Raw genomic sequence first — 16,782 nt, forward strand, 5'->3', positions numbered from 1 at the left:
ATGATTGGTTTAGGCGGCTTCCTTGAATCTTGACACAAATCTTGAATACTCAAAGTCTTGGAGAAAGAGAAAATAATAGAACAAAAGATGGAATATACAATGAATGAATCCGTCTTTATGGCTAGTCTCTCTATTTATATAGAATTTCTAGAATATCACGTCGAGTAAATATCAACTAGCTAGCTAATTGGTTAGTATTAACCTTTTAGTATTGATTAATCTAAACTCAAGTAAGCTCATATTACACATTTTCATCTTATGGGTTAAAACATTAATAATAAAATTTTTATATTATTCAAACTCAAATAATAGTATAAATCTTTCTTCTTTTTAAATAATATTTACTTACATGGTCTACCAAAAGATTCAATCAGATTGGTTTGTACATGTTCTGATGCTCTTATCATAAGTACAAGACAAGTTGATTTCAATAAAAGGATATTAAAAACTTCAAAAACATCAGCAAAACTTGTTAATTTCTAGAACAATTTTGTTTTTAAAATGAGCGAGGCTCAATGAACTGAAATAATATTGTGAGAATATAGTATGGGTAGTCATTCGCTTTGAAAAATTTTCACCATATGGCTATAACTTTTTGCAACTGTGAGGACTCAAAACTCAAAACTTTCCACTCCCACGTGTCCTACAAGTTACGAGAAAACCAACCAGAATAAACACAAAATTTTTAGTATATAGTAATCATGCAGTAAATTGCTGGTATAGTTTTTAGCATGCTTGAAGGTTTAGTAACGATAAAGTTCATTTTTGCCTAGTTAAATTGATAAACGCACGGTTGAGAAAGTCAAGTATTAGAGATCCCTCTATAAACTCAATCAACACCATTGCAAAAAAGAACAAGAACTGAGAGAGAAACCAAGAGAACCAAAAAAACAAAAAAAAAAAAAAAAAAGGAAATCTCTCTTCAAAATGCCACTAGCCAAATGCTCATCACCACTAGCCAAATGCACTTGGCCATTTAGTAGCCATCTCTTAGCTTTCTTCAACTTAGCACGTCAATTAGCAACAGAAGCTCCTCAAATTCAGTTTTCCTTCCTCAGCTTAGCAAAAACCAACTCCATTATCAAGTCATCTCAAAAGACCTTTCTTCTACCAACCAACCTGAAGTCCTACGATGTAGACGATAGGATTCCAAAAGGAGTTAATCACTTGACAATAGATCATGGCGAAGAATTCAGGCATTTCGTCGAACGGTTACCGTACAACTTCGAACGCCGCATTGAAGAAGTGCTGGCGGACACCGAGAGAACAACCGGTAGCCGGCGGGAAGTTACTTGCATAATGACGGATGCTGTTATCTGTTCTCCGCTTGGAAAAATGGCGGAGGATATGAATGTTCCATGGATAGCCTTTATGGTACCTCATCCAAATGATCTTGTTTGCTATTTTGAGATGGATAAAATTCAAAAGCTTTTCGCTAATGCTAAAAGCGAAAATGATCATGTAGATGTTATTCCTGGATTATCTTCCTTACCTTTAAAGATTTACCCCATGAAATACATTTAAGCAAGCCAAGTAATGAACTTGTGCTATATTTATATCGTATGGCACAAAAACTACCACAAGCAAAAGCTCTTTTGTTGAATACCTATGAAGAACTAAACCCAATTCCTCTCACAAATTATCTAAAATCAAAAGTTAAGAACTTACTCTAAATAGGTTGCTTAACTTCATCGATTACACAGGAGAATGATGGTAGTTCAACTTCTGCAGGTTGTTTATTTTCATGGCTCGATAGACAAAAAGTTGGTTCTGTTGTCTATATATCTTTTGGAACAGTTGTAGAATTGGATAGTGAAGAGTTAATGGCATTAGCTGAAGCAATTGAATTTAGTGGCAAGCCATTTCTCTGGTATCTTAAAGACAAATGCAAAGAAAATCTTACAGAAGGGTTTCTTGAAAGAACAAAAGAGAAAGGAATGGTGGTTTCTTGGGCACCACAGAGAGAGATTCTGCAACATGGTTCAGTTGGTGTGTTTGTAAACCATGGAGGGTATCATTCATTGCAGGAGAGTACATTGGGTGGAGTGCCAGTGATTTGTAGGTCACATTTCAGCTGTCTACTTAAAATATTTAAATGGACCTAAGCTAGAAGCATTTTCTAATACGAATTCCAAATTGCAATTTGCACTATATAAGGAATGCTCATTCTCTTGTTATTAAGCCAAGCAAAAAAGAGTTGAAAAAAAGAAACTAGCCATTTTTAGGTAATTGCGTGCCAAAAATGGTTCAAGGGGATGACAGTACCCGAGGATCAAGTTCAAGTGATCAATCGCAGATGAATATCCCAGGGGCAGGCGATGCACAAACAAGAAATGCTCATGGAGGAGAAAATTCCCAGGTGGGGAATGCATCTGGTGGCAGTACACAAGCTGAAAATTCACAGTACACGAGCCAGCAAATGGTTTACAGCGTAGGACCTCAGTCCTGGAACCCTCATGGTTTAAACCCTTATATTTGGGGAAACCCTTACATGGTGAATCCTATGTGTGGGAACCCGTGCTTGATGAACCCTTATTGGGTTCATCCTTCCCAGGTAGTTTGTGCTAACCCTAAATGTTGGCACCCACAATGTGTAACAGCAGAAGATGGATGTCATAAAACAACCAGATTTCGTTTCACAAGAGGAAAATAGCCAAGACCCTCCAAGCAGGACTGTCCAAGATCCCAAACCAGAGAACGTCCCACAAAAGAGAAATGTTCAGGCAAGAAAATCTGAAAAAGGTAGTTCAAAAAATGACATTATAAAGCATCAGAATGGATCAACGGTTCGTTCATTAGTTCTAGAACTGCCAAGAAGAAGGATCGTAATCTTTGATAGGGCTGCCGCTTTTTGGCCGCCAGTTATCAAACTATCTCCCACGCCCAGGGAGATATGGGGTGTTAATATATTGGGGTTTGTCCTTATTTGTTCTCTTGATGGCCTTTATGATTTATGGTTATGTTACGGGAAATTTTCATTTTGAATTTGAAATGTAATGAGGAAATCATCGTTCGTGACACGCAGTGCAGAAAGCCATGTTCTAATGATCATCGAAGAAGCCATGTTTCCTGCAATTTTATGATGTATTATCTTTTTCAATTCAATAAAAACTTATTACAAGAGAAAATCTTACTTGGCCAAAAGAAAGATATTGAAAATAGATTGAAATTTTACTTTGAATTAAGTTGAAATACTAATTAGTAAACTGGTTAAATTTGACAAGTTTGTTGAATCAATTCTATTTAGAATTCCATTTACAAACGAATATTCATATTGTAATAAAATCTAAAATATATTTACATAAAGAGAAAAAATAATGAAAATAAAGAGATAGGGATGAGAGGAAGAAGAAGAATTAGAAGATGGAGAGGAAAGATAGAAAAAGAAGAGGAAAGAGAGGGGGGAGAGAAAAGAAAAGAAAAGAAAAGAAAAGGATGGAAAATGAGAAGATGAGCATTTATGGGATTGAATTCATTTATTAATTTTAAATATTAAATATAATTAATAATATATCCAAATTGTCAAAAATATGATTCTTTTTATTTGTTTATGAGAACTTAAGTATAAATATTATGCAAAAATTTGATCACCATTTAATAAAAAACATCCAATAATGTTATGCAGATTTTATTTTGGTTTACATAAGTAAGCCAAAAAAAAAAAAGAGTTTTTATTAGCAAGGAAGAACACTCCAATTGTGGATAATTATATAATTATTATATACTTAAGAAAAAAATTGTCTATTCTTCTTATTAAGGTCAGAAGTTCGAGTTGTAAAAAAAAAAAAAAAAAATTATAGAGAGACATATTGAAACTTAAAACGAGGATAATGTTAATTTATAATCCTTGTTATAATCTTTGTTCTTATTAAAGATAAATAAAATTTTACTATTTATATAAAATAATTCTTCCCATTTTACTATTTCAATATATATATATATATATATATATATATATATATATATATATATATATATATATATATATATATATTAATTTATTATTCTCTATATTAATTGTTTCTTAGAAATTAACATAAAATATGAATTTTCTATGTTAATCAAGCTTTCTTTCCTTTTTTTTTTTTTCCCTTTTAAAATGGAGAGCAAAGATTAAAGAATTACAAGTATATTTTAGGATAAGCTAAAATCAAGTTTTCTTTTCTTTTTTTTTTTTTAAATCATCCGGTATCCGGCACAGCTGACTAATTCGGATTCGAGTTCTACAAACACCCATTATGGAGGGTAACAGTTCCAACTCAGTTTTCTCTATTCACTCCCGAATATTGCTTAAAAGATCAAGCTTTCTTTAATAATATTATTTTTCTCATACAATTGCTTGCTCCTGTTTTTTTTCTTTTTTAGTATAATCATAGATATCTCTAACCAACTAAGTTAGGACTAAATTCTGCTCAAATCAGGTCAGTCCCATTAAGGAGCGGTGGCATTCATTCATGAAAATCGATTCTTTTGCATTGAACTATTCATCGATTACGATTGCTACTATTTAACACGTTAATATGCACCTGCATAAATAAACTTGTTTTTAGTTTAATTCATATTAGTTAGGTATGTTATGGAGGTTGCTCAGCAAATGCATAATAGAGTTTATTACCTAAACTAAGTTTGCTTAGTCAAACTAACGAACGGAGGTTGAGAAAGTTAGCTACTACAGAGTATAGATCCCTGTATAAAATGCAATCAATACCATTTCAAACAAGAACAAAAACTAAGAGCGAAACCAAAAGGAAAAGACAAAAAAAAAAAAAAAAAAAAATCTTTCTATCTTATTTCCCAAATCTCTCTTCACAATGCCATCAACCCAAAGCTCATCGCCACAAATAGCAGCAAGTCATGTAGCTGTGTGCACATGGCCATTTAGTAGCCATCCATTAGGTTTCTTCAACTTAGTTCGTAAATTAGCCACAGAAGCTCCTCAAACTCAGTTTTCTTTCTTCAGCTTACCGAAAACAAACTCCATTATCAAGTCATCTCAAAAGAACTCTCCATTACCAACTAACCTAATGTCCTACGACGTAGACGATGGCATTCCGGAAGGAGTTAATCACTTAACAATAGATCATGCCGTGGAAGTCAGGCATTTCCTCGAACAGTTACCGTACAACTTCGAACACCGTATTGAAGAAGTGCTGGCGGACACCGAGAGAACAACCGGTAGCCGGCGGGAAGTTACTTGCATAATGACGGATGCTGTTATCTGTTCTCCGCTGGGAAAAATGGCGGAGGATATGAATGTTCCATGGATAGCCTTTACGGTACCTCATCCAAATGATCTTGTTTGCTATTTTGAAATGGATAAAATTCAAAAGCTTTTCGCTAATGCTAAAAGCGAAAATGATCGTGTTGATGTTATTCCTGGATTATCTTCTCTACCCTTTAAAGATTTACCCCATGAAATACATTTAAGCAAGCCAAGTAATGAACTTGTGCCATATTTATATCGTATGGCACAAAAACTACCACAAGCAAAAGCTCTTTTGTTGAATACCTATGAAGAACTAAACCCAATTCCTCTCACAAATTATCTAAAATCAAAAGTTAAGAACTTACTCTACATAGGTTGCTTAACTTTATCGATTACACAGGAGAATGATGGTGGTTCTACTTCTGCAGGTTGTTTATTTTCATGGCTCGATAGACAAAAAGTTGGTTCTGTTGTCTATGTATCTTTTGGAACTGTTGTAGAATTGGGTAGTGAAGAGTTAATGGCACTAGCGGAAGCAATTGAATATAGCGGTAAGCCATTTCTCTGGTCTCTTAAAGACAAATGCAAAGAAAATCTTCCAGAAGGGTTTCTTGAAAGAACAAAAGAGAAAGGAATGGTGGTTTCTTGGGCACCACAGAGAGAGATTCTGCAACATGGTTCAGTTGGTGTGTTTGTAAACCATGGTGGGTATAATTCTATGTGGGAGAGTATATTGGGCGGAGTGCCAATGATTTGTAGGTCAGTTTGGGCAGATAATCATATAAATGCAAAAGTTGCAGAGGAGGTGTGGGGGGTTGCTGTGAGAGTTGAAGGTAGGGTTATTACTAAAAGTGGAATTGTTAAGTGCTTGGAAATGGTTTTTGAGCAGGAAAAAGAGAAGAAAATGAGACAGGCTTGTAAGGAACTTAGACAAGTTTTGATCGAAGCTGATGGTCCTGATGGTGTTGCTGCTAAGAATCGAAAGACTCTGTTGCACTTAATCAGTGGCTAAAGATCTTATTTTATATGTGCATGCATATATATATATATATATATATATATATATATATATATATATAGTGCTACATAAATAAATGAACAGAGGGCCATGGTTGCTACTTAAGATATGTGTCTCATGCAAATATTTTTCTTATGCAATTTTCATACCTAATGTAAGCAATTATTGAGTGAATTGACTATATTTCTTTAATTTGTCTATATTACTGTCAGAAATTAAAACAATCATTATTAATGGCAAAAATGAAAAAAATAATTTATTATTTATGAAATTCACAAATGTGATAAATATTTGAGAACATAATATTATCCGTTTCTTGCGTGATGTGTTTGTAGCGCATGGTGCCTGTCCTTATCAAAAAAAAAAAAAAAAAAAACACATGGTGGGTACAATTGTTTGTGGGTCTGGCAGATAATCATATAAATGCAAAATTGCAGGAGTGTGGGGTTGAGGGTATAATTATTAGACTAAATGATAAAAAGAAGTCCTAATCTTTGACAATTTTTGTAATTTCAGCAATTATGGCTATGAATTTATTTTTTTCGTTATAATTATAGTCTCTTTTGTGTGACAGCGAAAATGATTTAATATTTCTAGAATTATATTCATGAAAATTTACATTATTACAAATAAAATAAATTATATCAATTAACATAAAAATAAAGTATGAAAGCGTTGATCGGCTTAGATCTCCTCATAATTATATCAATTAACTACTTATCCATAAAAATAAATCGATTTTTCAATTTTACTTTTATTTATAGTAAATGCAAAAATTGTCTTTAATTCTCTATAATTTTTTTAAAGGATAATTTAATTAAATTAATGAACATTTTATTATAATTTAAGATACAACAAATATTTGTGAATGAAGGGAGTATTTCTTTTTCTTTTACAAGAGACTCTAACTAAAACAAAAACTATAATAAATAAAGAGAAAGATATAAATATCATACAAATGCTATGAGATAGGGGTGCCCGAATTCCAGTTTTTGAAACCGGAACCGTCGATTCAGAACCGATTGGAACCGAAACTGGCTAGAACTGGAACCATATTGAAGAGGTTGCTGTTCGGTTTCAGCTTTAAATTTTTAGAATCGTGAATAGGTGGTTTAAAGAACTGGTCGAAACCGAAGGTTTTGATAATCGCTTAGAACCAGCAGTTCCAACACATTTTTATTTTATTTTTATCAAAATCTTCAAATTAACCCCTCTAACATCTATAAACGGCTATATAATATCTAGTTATATTAACGGTATTTGTGTAAGTTAGATTTTTTAACTTTAAAACTATGTAAAACCGATCGAAAAACCGTTGATTTTGGAACTATTAAGGAACCAGAATCATCGGTTTTACAATCTTGCTTTACTTTTTATACATAATTAAAAGTCTTGACTTTGATCACCATGGTGGTAAGATACAACTAAGAAACTTGAAACTGAGAAGTATCTGAAACTGAGAAACTTTAATGTCCTTGACCAAATTCCTCTTGAAACAACTGAGAAGTATCTTTCTCTGAGTTGGCTTCAGGCCATCAATCACGGAAGGAATAGATCTTTGAAGATCCGCCACTGAAAACAAAATAAGCTCCTTGTTAATGAACTTGCTGTATTTTATTAGCTTCGGTATAAAAGGATAGAACATTTCCACTGCTATGAGTTGCCTGTACAAGATAGAGCACCAAAAATTATGAAGTTCCGACGGTGAAGATTTGTTTCAGGTGGGTGCCTGGACTGTTCTTTTTTGTTTATTATTTTTCTCAATAAAAGGAAAACATTTATATTTTTCCGTTGTTTTCTTTTTTTTTAAGGTATAATTTTCCTTTGTTTTCAAAGCTATAAATTTACAATTTTAAATTCATTCTTATTTATTTATAGATATATAATGTGAAAGGGTATTATTATAATTATGTATAATATCATTTATTCTCGATATGTTTTTTTTTTTTTTTTTAACTGAAAGATGACTTAATTATTATTAGTATCCATCAAAATTATATCATGAATAAAAGAAAGATAATTCATGATCCATTATGAATCAGACATAGAACCAGCAGTATGAGCTATCAATGCGTTGCTTGACTCACTGATCTCTTTAACAAAAGCAAATGATAAAAAATTGAACTCCTTTGTAAAAAGTTTTACAATCAGCTGTAATAACGTAAGAAAAATAATATTGACTTGTGTTTGACTCTCGAATGACCAACAACTGTGACTCTCCACCTTCAATGGAACATTTTGGTATCGTGTTTTCAACCAACTTAGAGCTTCCTTGATCCCTGTCGTCTCTGCCATCAGAGCACTCACCACACTATCCAGTTTCGGCAGTCGGCCATCAACACATCTCCCCTCGCCATCTCTAACCAGGCATCCTACTCCCGCCATGTCATCCAATGGGTTATAGTTTGCGTGTTTCGTTTTCTATTTAATTTAAAGAGATTATATATTGTGAGCAGAACAAAATTTAGTACATTTTTAATTAATTTTTCTCTCTAATTTTGAACAATGCAAAATGATCCTTCCCCTTTATTTTCCTCAGTTAATTTTTTTGGCTGCAATATTTTAGACTATAAAAAACTTTTATCTCATATACCTTCGTGGTTCTTACTAATTTGAATTTTTTTATACGAAAAGAGTTCATTACAAGCCTATCTCATTTTCTTCCCCTTTTCCTGCTCAAAAATCATTTCCAAGCACTTAACAATTCCACTTTGAGTAATAACCCTACCTTCAACTCTCACAGCAACCCCCCACACCTCCTCTGCAACTTTTGCATTTATATGATTATCTGCCCAAACTGACCTACAAATCATTGGCACTCCACCCAATATACTCTCCAACATAGAATTATACCCACCATGGTTTACAAACACACCAATTGAAACATGTTGCAGAACATCTCTTTGTGCAACCCAAGGAACCACCTTTCCTTTCTCTTTACTTCTTTCAAGAAACCCTTTTGGAAGATTTTCTTTATATTTTTCTTTAAGAGACCAAAGAAATGGCTTACCACTAAATTCAATTGCTTCAGCTAATGCCATTAACTCTTCACTTTCCAATTCTAAAACTGTTCCAAAAGATATATAGACAACAGAACCAACTTTTTGTCTATCGAGCCATGAAAATAAACAACCTGCAGAACTAGAACTACCATCATTCTCCTGTGTAATCGATAAAGTTGAGCAACCAATGTAGAGTAAGTTCTTAACTTTTAATTTTAGATAATTTGTGAGAGGAATTGGGTTTAGTTCTTCTTAGGTATTCAACAAAAGAGCTTTTGCTTGTGGTAGTTTTTGTGCCATACGATATAAATATGGTACAAGTTCATTACTTGGCTCGCTTAAATGTATTTCATGGGGTAAATCTTTAAAAGGGTAGAGAAGAAAATCCAGGAATAACATCTACATGATCATTTTCTCTTTTAGCGTTAGCGAAAAGCTTTTGAATTTTATCCATTTCAAAATAGCAAACAAGACCATGTGGTGTAGGTACTGTAAAGGCTATCCATGGAATATTCATATCCTCGCCATTTTTCCAACCGGAAAACAGATAACAGCATCTGTCATTATGAAGTGTCAGAAAATTAGGTATTAGAGATCCCTCTATAAAATTCAATCAACGACGTTAAAAGAACTCTAACCAAAACCTCACTTCAACAAATAGCACCATATTTCTTTTTAGTGGCCATCAATTAGCTTTCTTTTACTTGGTACATAAACTGGCAACAGAAGCTTCTCAATTTCATTTTTCTTTCTTCTACTTAGCAAAAACTAACCCAATTGTAAATAATGTCATTTTATATTGGATGAAAATGAAAATTAAAATATAGAACGCAGAAACGAACATAAAGAAAAAAGTATTTATATATATATTTTTTAAATATAAGAGAAGAAAAATGTAAAAATATTTAGTAGAAAAAAATGTGATATTTATTGTGAAATGTATATATGTATCCTTGTTATAATCTTTGTTCTTATTAAAGATGAATAAAATTTTACTATTTATATAAAATAATTCTTCCTATTTTACTATATATATATATATTAATTTATTATTCTCTATATTAGTTGTTTCTTAGAAATTAACATAAAATATGAATTTTCTATATTAATCAAGCTTTCTTTCCTCCTTTTTTTTTTTTTACTTTTAAAATGGAGAGCAAAGCTTAAAGAATTACATGCACATTCTAGGATGAGCTAAAATCAAGTTTTCTTCTTCGTTTTTTTTTTTTTTAAACCACCTGGTATCCAGCACAGCTGACTAATCTGGATTCGGATTCTGCAAAGACCCATTATGGGGGCGACCGTTCCAACTCAATTTTCTCCATTCACACTAGAATATTGCTTAAAAGATCAAGCTTTCTTTAGTAATATTATTTTTCTCATTCAATTGCTTACTCTTTTTTTTTTTTTTTAGTATAATTATAGATATCTCTAGCCAATTAAGTTAGGACTAAATTCTGCTCAAATTAGGTCAACCCCATTAAGGAGGAGTGGCACTCATCGATTGCGATTGCTAATATTTAAAACCTTAATATGCACCTGCATAAATAAACGTGTTTTTAGTTTAATTCATATTAGTTAGGTATGTTATGGAGGTTGCTCAGCAAATCCATAATAGAGTTTAGTACCTAAACTAAGTTCATCTTTGCTTAGTCAAACTAACGAATGGAGGTTGAGAAAGTTAGCTACTACAGAATATAGATCCCTCTATAAAATGCAATCAATACCATTTCAAACAAGAACAAAAACTAAGAGCGAAACCAAAAGGAAAAGACCAAAAAAAAAAAAAAAAACTTTCTTTCTTATTTCCCTATTCTCTCTTCACAATGCCATTAACCCAAAGCTCATCACCACAAATAGCAGCAAGTCATGTAGCTGTGTGCACATGGCCATTTAGTAGCCATCCATTAGGTTTCTTCAACTTAGTTCGTAAATTAGCCACAGAAGCTCCTCAAACTCAGTTTTCTTTCTTCAGCTTACCGAAAGCAAACTCCATTATCAAGTCATCTCAAAAGAACTCTCCATTACCAACTAACCTCATGTCCTACGACGTAGACGACGGCATTCCGGAAGGAGTTAATCACTTAACAATAGATCATGCCATGGAAGTCAGGCATTTCCTCGATCAGTTACCGTACAATTTCGAACGCCGTATTGAAGAAGTGCTGGCGGACACCGAGAGAACAACCGGTAACCGGCGGGAAGTTACTTGCATAATGACGGATGCTGTTATCTGTTCTCCGCTTGGAAAAATGGCGGAGGATATGAATGTTCCATGGATAGCCTTCATGGCAGCTCCACCGAATGATCTTGTTTGCTATTTTGAAATGGATAAAATTCAGAAGCTTTTCGCTAATGCTAAAAGCGAAAATGATCATATAGATGTTATTCCTGGATTATCTTCTTTACCCTTTAAAGATTTACCCCATGAAATACATTTAAGCAAGCCAAGTAATGAACTTGTGCCATATTTACATCGTATGGCACAAAAACTACCACAAGCAAAAGCTCTTTTGTTGAACACCTATGAAGAACTAAACCCAATTCCTCTCACAAATTATCTAAAATTAAAAGTTAAGAACTTACTCTACATAGGTTGCTCAACTTTATCGATTACACAGGAGAATGATGGTAGTTCTACTTCTGCAGGTTGTTTATTTTCATGGCTCGATAGACAAAAAGTTGGTTCTGTTGTCTATATATCTTTTGGAACAGTTGTAGAATTGGGCAGTAAAGAGTTAATGGCATTAGCTGAAGCGATTGAATTTAGTGGTAAGCCATTTCTCTGGTCTCTTAAAGACAAATACAAAGAAAATCTTCCAGAAGGGTTTCTTGAAAGAACAAAAGAGAAAGGAATGGTGGTTTCTTGGGCACCCCAGAGAGATATTCTGCAACATGGTTCAGTAGGTGTGTTTGTAACCCATGGAGGGTATCATTCATTGCAGGAGAGTATATTGGGTGCAGTGCCACTTATATTTAGATCATTTTATGCAGATAATCATATAAATGCAAAAATTGCAGAGGAGGTGTGGGGGATTGGAGTGAGAGTTGAAGATAGAGTTATCACTAAAACTAGAATGGTTAAGTGTTTGGAAATGGTTTTTGAGCAGGAAAAAATGAAGAAAATGAGACAGGCCTGTGATGAACTTAAACAAGTTTTGATCAAAGCTGATGGTCCTGATTCTGGTGCTGCTAAGAATCTGAAGGTTTTGTCGCAGTTAATTAGTGGCTAAATTAGAGAGAAGAAGGATGTTACGATTTATATGTATACTATACTTCTGAATAATTAAGAGTATACACATAACATACGTAAGAAAATAAATTAAGAGCAGGTTGAATTTTAATTTTAAATTTGTGGATGATGTACTATGTATTTTGTGAAATTACCGTTAAATAAACCGTACTTAATTGCTATTTGATATATATATATATATATATATATAACTCTTCAAAATATTAGACTTATCCATAGAATTGTCCAGATTTTTAGGATTTTTTCCATGTAGTAGCACCAAAAAATTTTCGAGTGACCCATTGTATGCCTCCTAAAATTGTAATTTTTGGTAATAATTTTTGCATCTTGGGATTGATAGGTGCAATTTTAGAGACCATCAATGCTCCTGGAGGTGCTTATTCAACAGCGGGTTTAGAAAAAAAAAGTTTTTTCGAGTTCAATATATAACAAAATATTATGAACAAGGTTTGTTTCAATTTTATTTATAAGTTTTGTGTTTAGAAGTTTTTCTTCGCTCTTTTCTAACTAAAAGAAGTTGAAAGGCCATATATATAAATATGCCTCTGCCTTTATAAAATTTTTATGCCTTTTCAATCATTAATTTTGCTTGCATTAAATAAGTTGGAGGAGAAGTGCACTTCATAGAAGGATAAAAAATCTTTACCTTTTTTATATTACCTTTAATTTGTCTAAGTTACTATCAATTATTGAGAAATTGAAACAATCACTATTGATCGTATAAAGAGTAAAGACGGAAAAAATAATTTATTGTTTGTGAATAAAATGAAAAAAATAATTTATTATTTGTGAAATTCACGAACGTGATAAGTATTTGAGAATATAATATTATCCGTTCCTAAATACTTATCACATATAAGAAAATACTATGTTCTCAAATACGATACGTATTTAAAATCGAAGGGAATATAGTTTTGGAACAACTGTAGAATTGGGCAGTGAAGAGTTAATGATATTAGTTGAAGCAGTTGAATTCAGTCTTACTAAGCTATTTTTTGGTCACTTTGGAATGGGTTTCTTGCATGGTGTGTTTGTAACGCATGGTGCCTGTCCTTATCAAAAAAAAAACACATGGTGGGTATAATTGTTTGTGGGTCTGGCAGATAATCATAGAAATGCAAAATTGCAGGAATGTGGGGGATGTGATGTGAGAGTTGAGGGTATAATTATTAGACTAAATGATAAAAAGAAGTCCTAATCTTGACAATTTTTGTAATTTCGGCAATTATGGCTATGAATTTATTTTTTCAATATAATTATAGTCTCTGTTGTGTGTCTGCTGAAATAGTTATTCACGAAGCACGTTTTACTGTGAGGATAAAAAAATTCCTGGTTAAAAAAAAAAAAAAAATTGGCTATTGAATGACTTGGTCTCAGATTCTTTAGCCACGTTGTAATCTCCATTTTTTAAATCCTAAGTCAATAATGATCATCTTAAAAAAACACATGTTAATGGGCAACTTATCATCACCTGCCAAAGTCTTCGTTTATTCTTAATTGTATGTGCTTTCTTGCTATTGGTCACATTTCAGCTATCTACTTAAAATATTTAAATGGACCTCAGCTAAAAGCATTTTCTAATACGAATTCCAAATTGCAATTTGCACTATATAAGGAATGCTCATTCTCTTGTTATTAAGCCAAGCAAAAAAGTGTTGAACAAAAGAAACTAGCCATTTTTAGGTCATTGAGTGCCAAAAATGCAAGGGGATGACAGTACCCGAGGATCAAGTTCAAGTGATCCATCGCAGATGAATATCCCAGGGGGAAGCGATGCACAAACAAGAAATGCTCATGGAGGAGAAAATTCCCTGGTGGGGAATGCATCTGGTGGGAGTACACAAGCTGAAAATTCACAGTATAGGAGCCAGCAAATGGGTTACAGCGTAGGACCTCAGTCCTGGAACCCTTATGGTTTAAACCCTGATATTTGGGGAAACCATTACATGGTGAACCCTATATGTGGGAACCCTTGCTTGATGAACCCTTACTGGGTTCATCCTTCCCAGGTGGTTTGTGCTAACCCTAAATGTTGGCACCCGCAATGTATAAACCAACAGAGGATAGATATCCTAAAACAACCAGATTTTGTTTCACAAGGGGAAAATAGCCAAGACCCTCCAACTCCAAGCAGGACTGTCCAAGATCCCAAACCAGAGAACGTCCCACAAAAGAGAAATGTTCAGGCAAGAAAATCTGAAGAAGGTAGTTCGAAAAATGACAGCATAAAGCATCAGAATGGATCAACGGTTCGTTCATCGGTTCCAAAACTGCCAAGACGAAGGATCGTAACCTTTGATAGGGTTGCCGCTTTTGGCCGCCAGTTATCAAACTATCTCCCACGTCCAGGGAGATATGGGGTGTTAATATATTGGGGTTTGGCCTTGTTTGTTCTTTTGATGGCCTTTATGATTTATGGTTATTTTACGGGAAATTTTCATTTTGAATTTGAAATGGAATGAGGAAATGATCGTTCGTGACACACAGTACAGAAAACCATGTTCTAATGATCATCGAAGAAGCCATGTTTCCTGCAATTTTATGATGTATTATCTTTTTCAATTCAATAAAAACTTATTATAAGAGAAAATCTTACTTTTCCAAAAGAAAGACATTGAAAATAGATTGAAATTTTACTTTGAATTAAGTTGAAATACTAATTAGTAAACTGGGTAAATTTGATAAGTTTGTTGAATCAATTCTATTTAGAATTCCATTTACAAACGAATATTTATATTGTAATAAACTTTAAAATATGTTTACATAAAGAGAAAAAATAATGAAAATAAAGAGACAAGGATGAGAGGAAGAAGAAGAATTAGAAGATGGAGAGGAAAGATAGAAAAAGAAGAGGAAAGAGAGGGGGGAGAAAAGAAAAGAAAAGGAGAAAAAAAAAATGAGAAGATGAGCATTTATGGGATTGAATTCATTTATTAATTTTAAATATTAAATATAATTAATAATATATCAAAATTGTCAAAAGTATGATTTCTTTTTATTTGTTTATGAGAACTTAAGTATTAGTATAATTATTATGCAAAAAATTTGATCGCTATTTAATGAAAAACATTCAATAATGTTATGCAGATTTTATTTTGGTATATATAAGTAAGCAAAAAAAAAAAAAAAAGAAAGTTTTTATTAGTAAGGAAGAACACTCCAATTGTGGATAGAATAATTATATAATTATTATATACTTAAGAAAAAAATTGTCTATTCTTCGTATTAAGGTCAGAGGTTCGATTTGTAAAAAAAAAAAAAATTTATAGAGAGACATTGAAATTTAAAACGAGTATACGATCATATTAAAAAAGTAAAGAAATAATCGTTGAAAAAAAATTAGAGTAAAAAAAATCACTTAAGCATTGTTCAATATTTTTTTTAATTCTTATGAAGAGTTAGAAGTGTTCGAATTGACATAGTTACTCAACGTATAATTATTGGCATGTGCTTGTTGCTTAGAGTGAAAGTATTAATTTATACATATAAATGTAGACTTGACTTTCTAAAAATAATTAAATAACTGAATAGATAATATACATATATATATATATATATATATATATATATATATATATATATATAAATATTCCAGATCTTGATGTTCAACATTTCTCAAAGTCTTTATATATCCTTTCAAAAAAAAAAAAAGTCTTTATATATAAATGTTGCCATCATAGGAATAGCATCACATCACATGTAATTAATTCTTGCAGAATATATATATATATATTTTTCTTTCTTGAAAATTTTTTATTGCCAGCGAAATATGATGATTTAATATTTCTAGAATTATATTCATGAAAATTTACATTATTAGAAATATTCAATTTCTTGAAGTTAAGGGTAAAAAATGATAAAATAATTTTTATTGGCTAAATTCTTAATATGCATGTTATTTCAAGTCATGTAAATAAAATGAGACGGGAGTAAAAAATTTCATAGTCTAACATAGTTAACTTAAAAAGAATGAAGAAGAAGAAAATGAAATATTTATCTCGTAATATGAAAAAATTAAAATTTAAATTAAGTTTTTTCAGAAATGGTGATTTGAGGTTTTGAATTCCTCAACTTGTAAATAAAGTTATTTTATAATGCACTTCTATTCATCCATTTGTATGTAGGTTCAATTTTTTTTTTATTTTTAATATATTGAAAAAGATGTTTAATTTCTTTTTAGAAGTTTAAAATTGAAAATCTTTTTCTTGGGATTTTTTATTTTCATTACGGTATAATTTTCCACGGGGGGGTACTATATTGCTTGTCATGATTATAAATTATATTTACACATTTAATCTTCAAA

General features: G+C 32.1%; 1 protein-coding gene and 3 pseudogenes across 1 annotated transcript; 3 read left to right on the top strand and 1 right to left on the bottom strand.

Moving 5' to 3' along the window:
- Positions 1-927: 927 nt before the first annotated feature.
- On the top strand, positions 928-2,105 carry LOC149495186 (flavonoid 3-O-glucosyltransferase-like). Its single transcript, XM_089722569.1, has 2 exons — positions 928-1,522; positions 1,678-2,105. Exons 1-2 carry the CDS (start codon positions 928-930, stop codon positions 2,103-2,105), a joined length of 1,023 nt encoding a protein of 340 aa, XP_089578695.1.
- Positions 2,106-4,811: 2,706 nt separating this feature from the next.
- On the top strand, positions 4,812-6,218 carry LOC149495187 (anthocyanidin 3-O-glucosyltransferase 7 pseudogene; annotated as a pseudogene).
- Positions 6,219-8,872: 2,654 nt separating this feature from the next.
- On the bottom strand, positions 8,873-9,743 carry LOC149495188 (anthocyanidin 3-O-glucosyltransferase 2 pseudogene; annotated as a pseudogene).
- Positions 9,744-11,052: 1,309 nt separating this feature from the next.
- LOC149495189 (anthocyanidin 3-O-glucosyltransferase 7 pseudogene) lies at positions 11,053-12,459 on the top strand (annotated as a pseudogene).
- The last annotated feature ends 4,323 nt before the right edge of the window (positions 12,460-16,782 follow it).

This window comes from Jatropha curcas, chromosome 6 (assembly GCF_041381405.1).
Source record: "Jatropha curcas cultivar XTBG-Jc1 chromosome 6, XTBG_Jcur_1.0, whole genome shotgun sequence".
NCBI classification, from domain to species: domain Eukaryota; kingdom Viridiplantae; phylum Streptophyta; class Magnoliopsida; order Malpighiales; family Euphorbiaceae; genus Jatropha; species Jatropha curcas.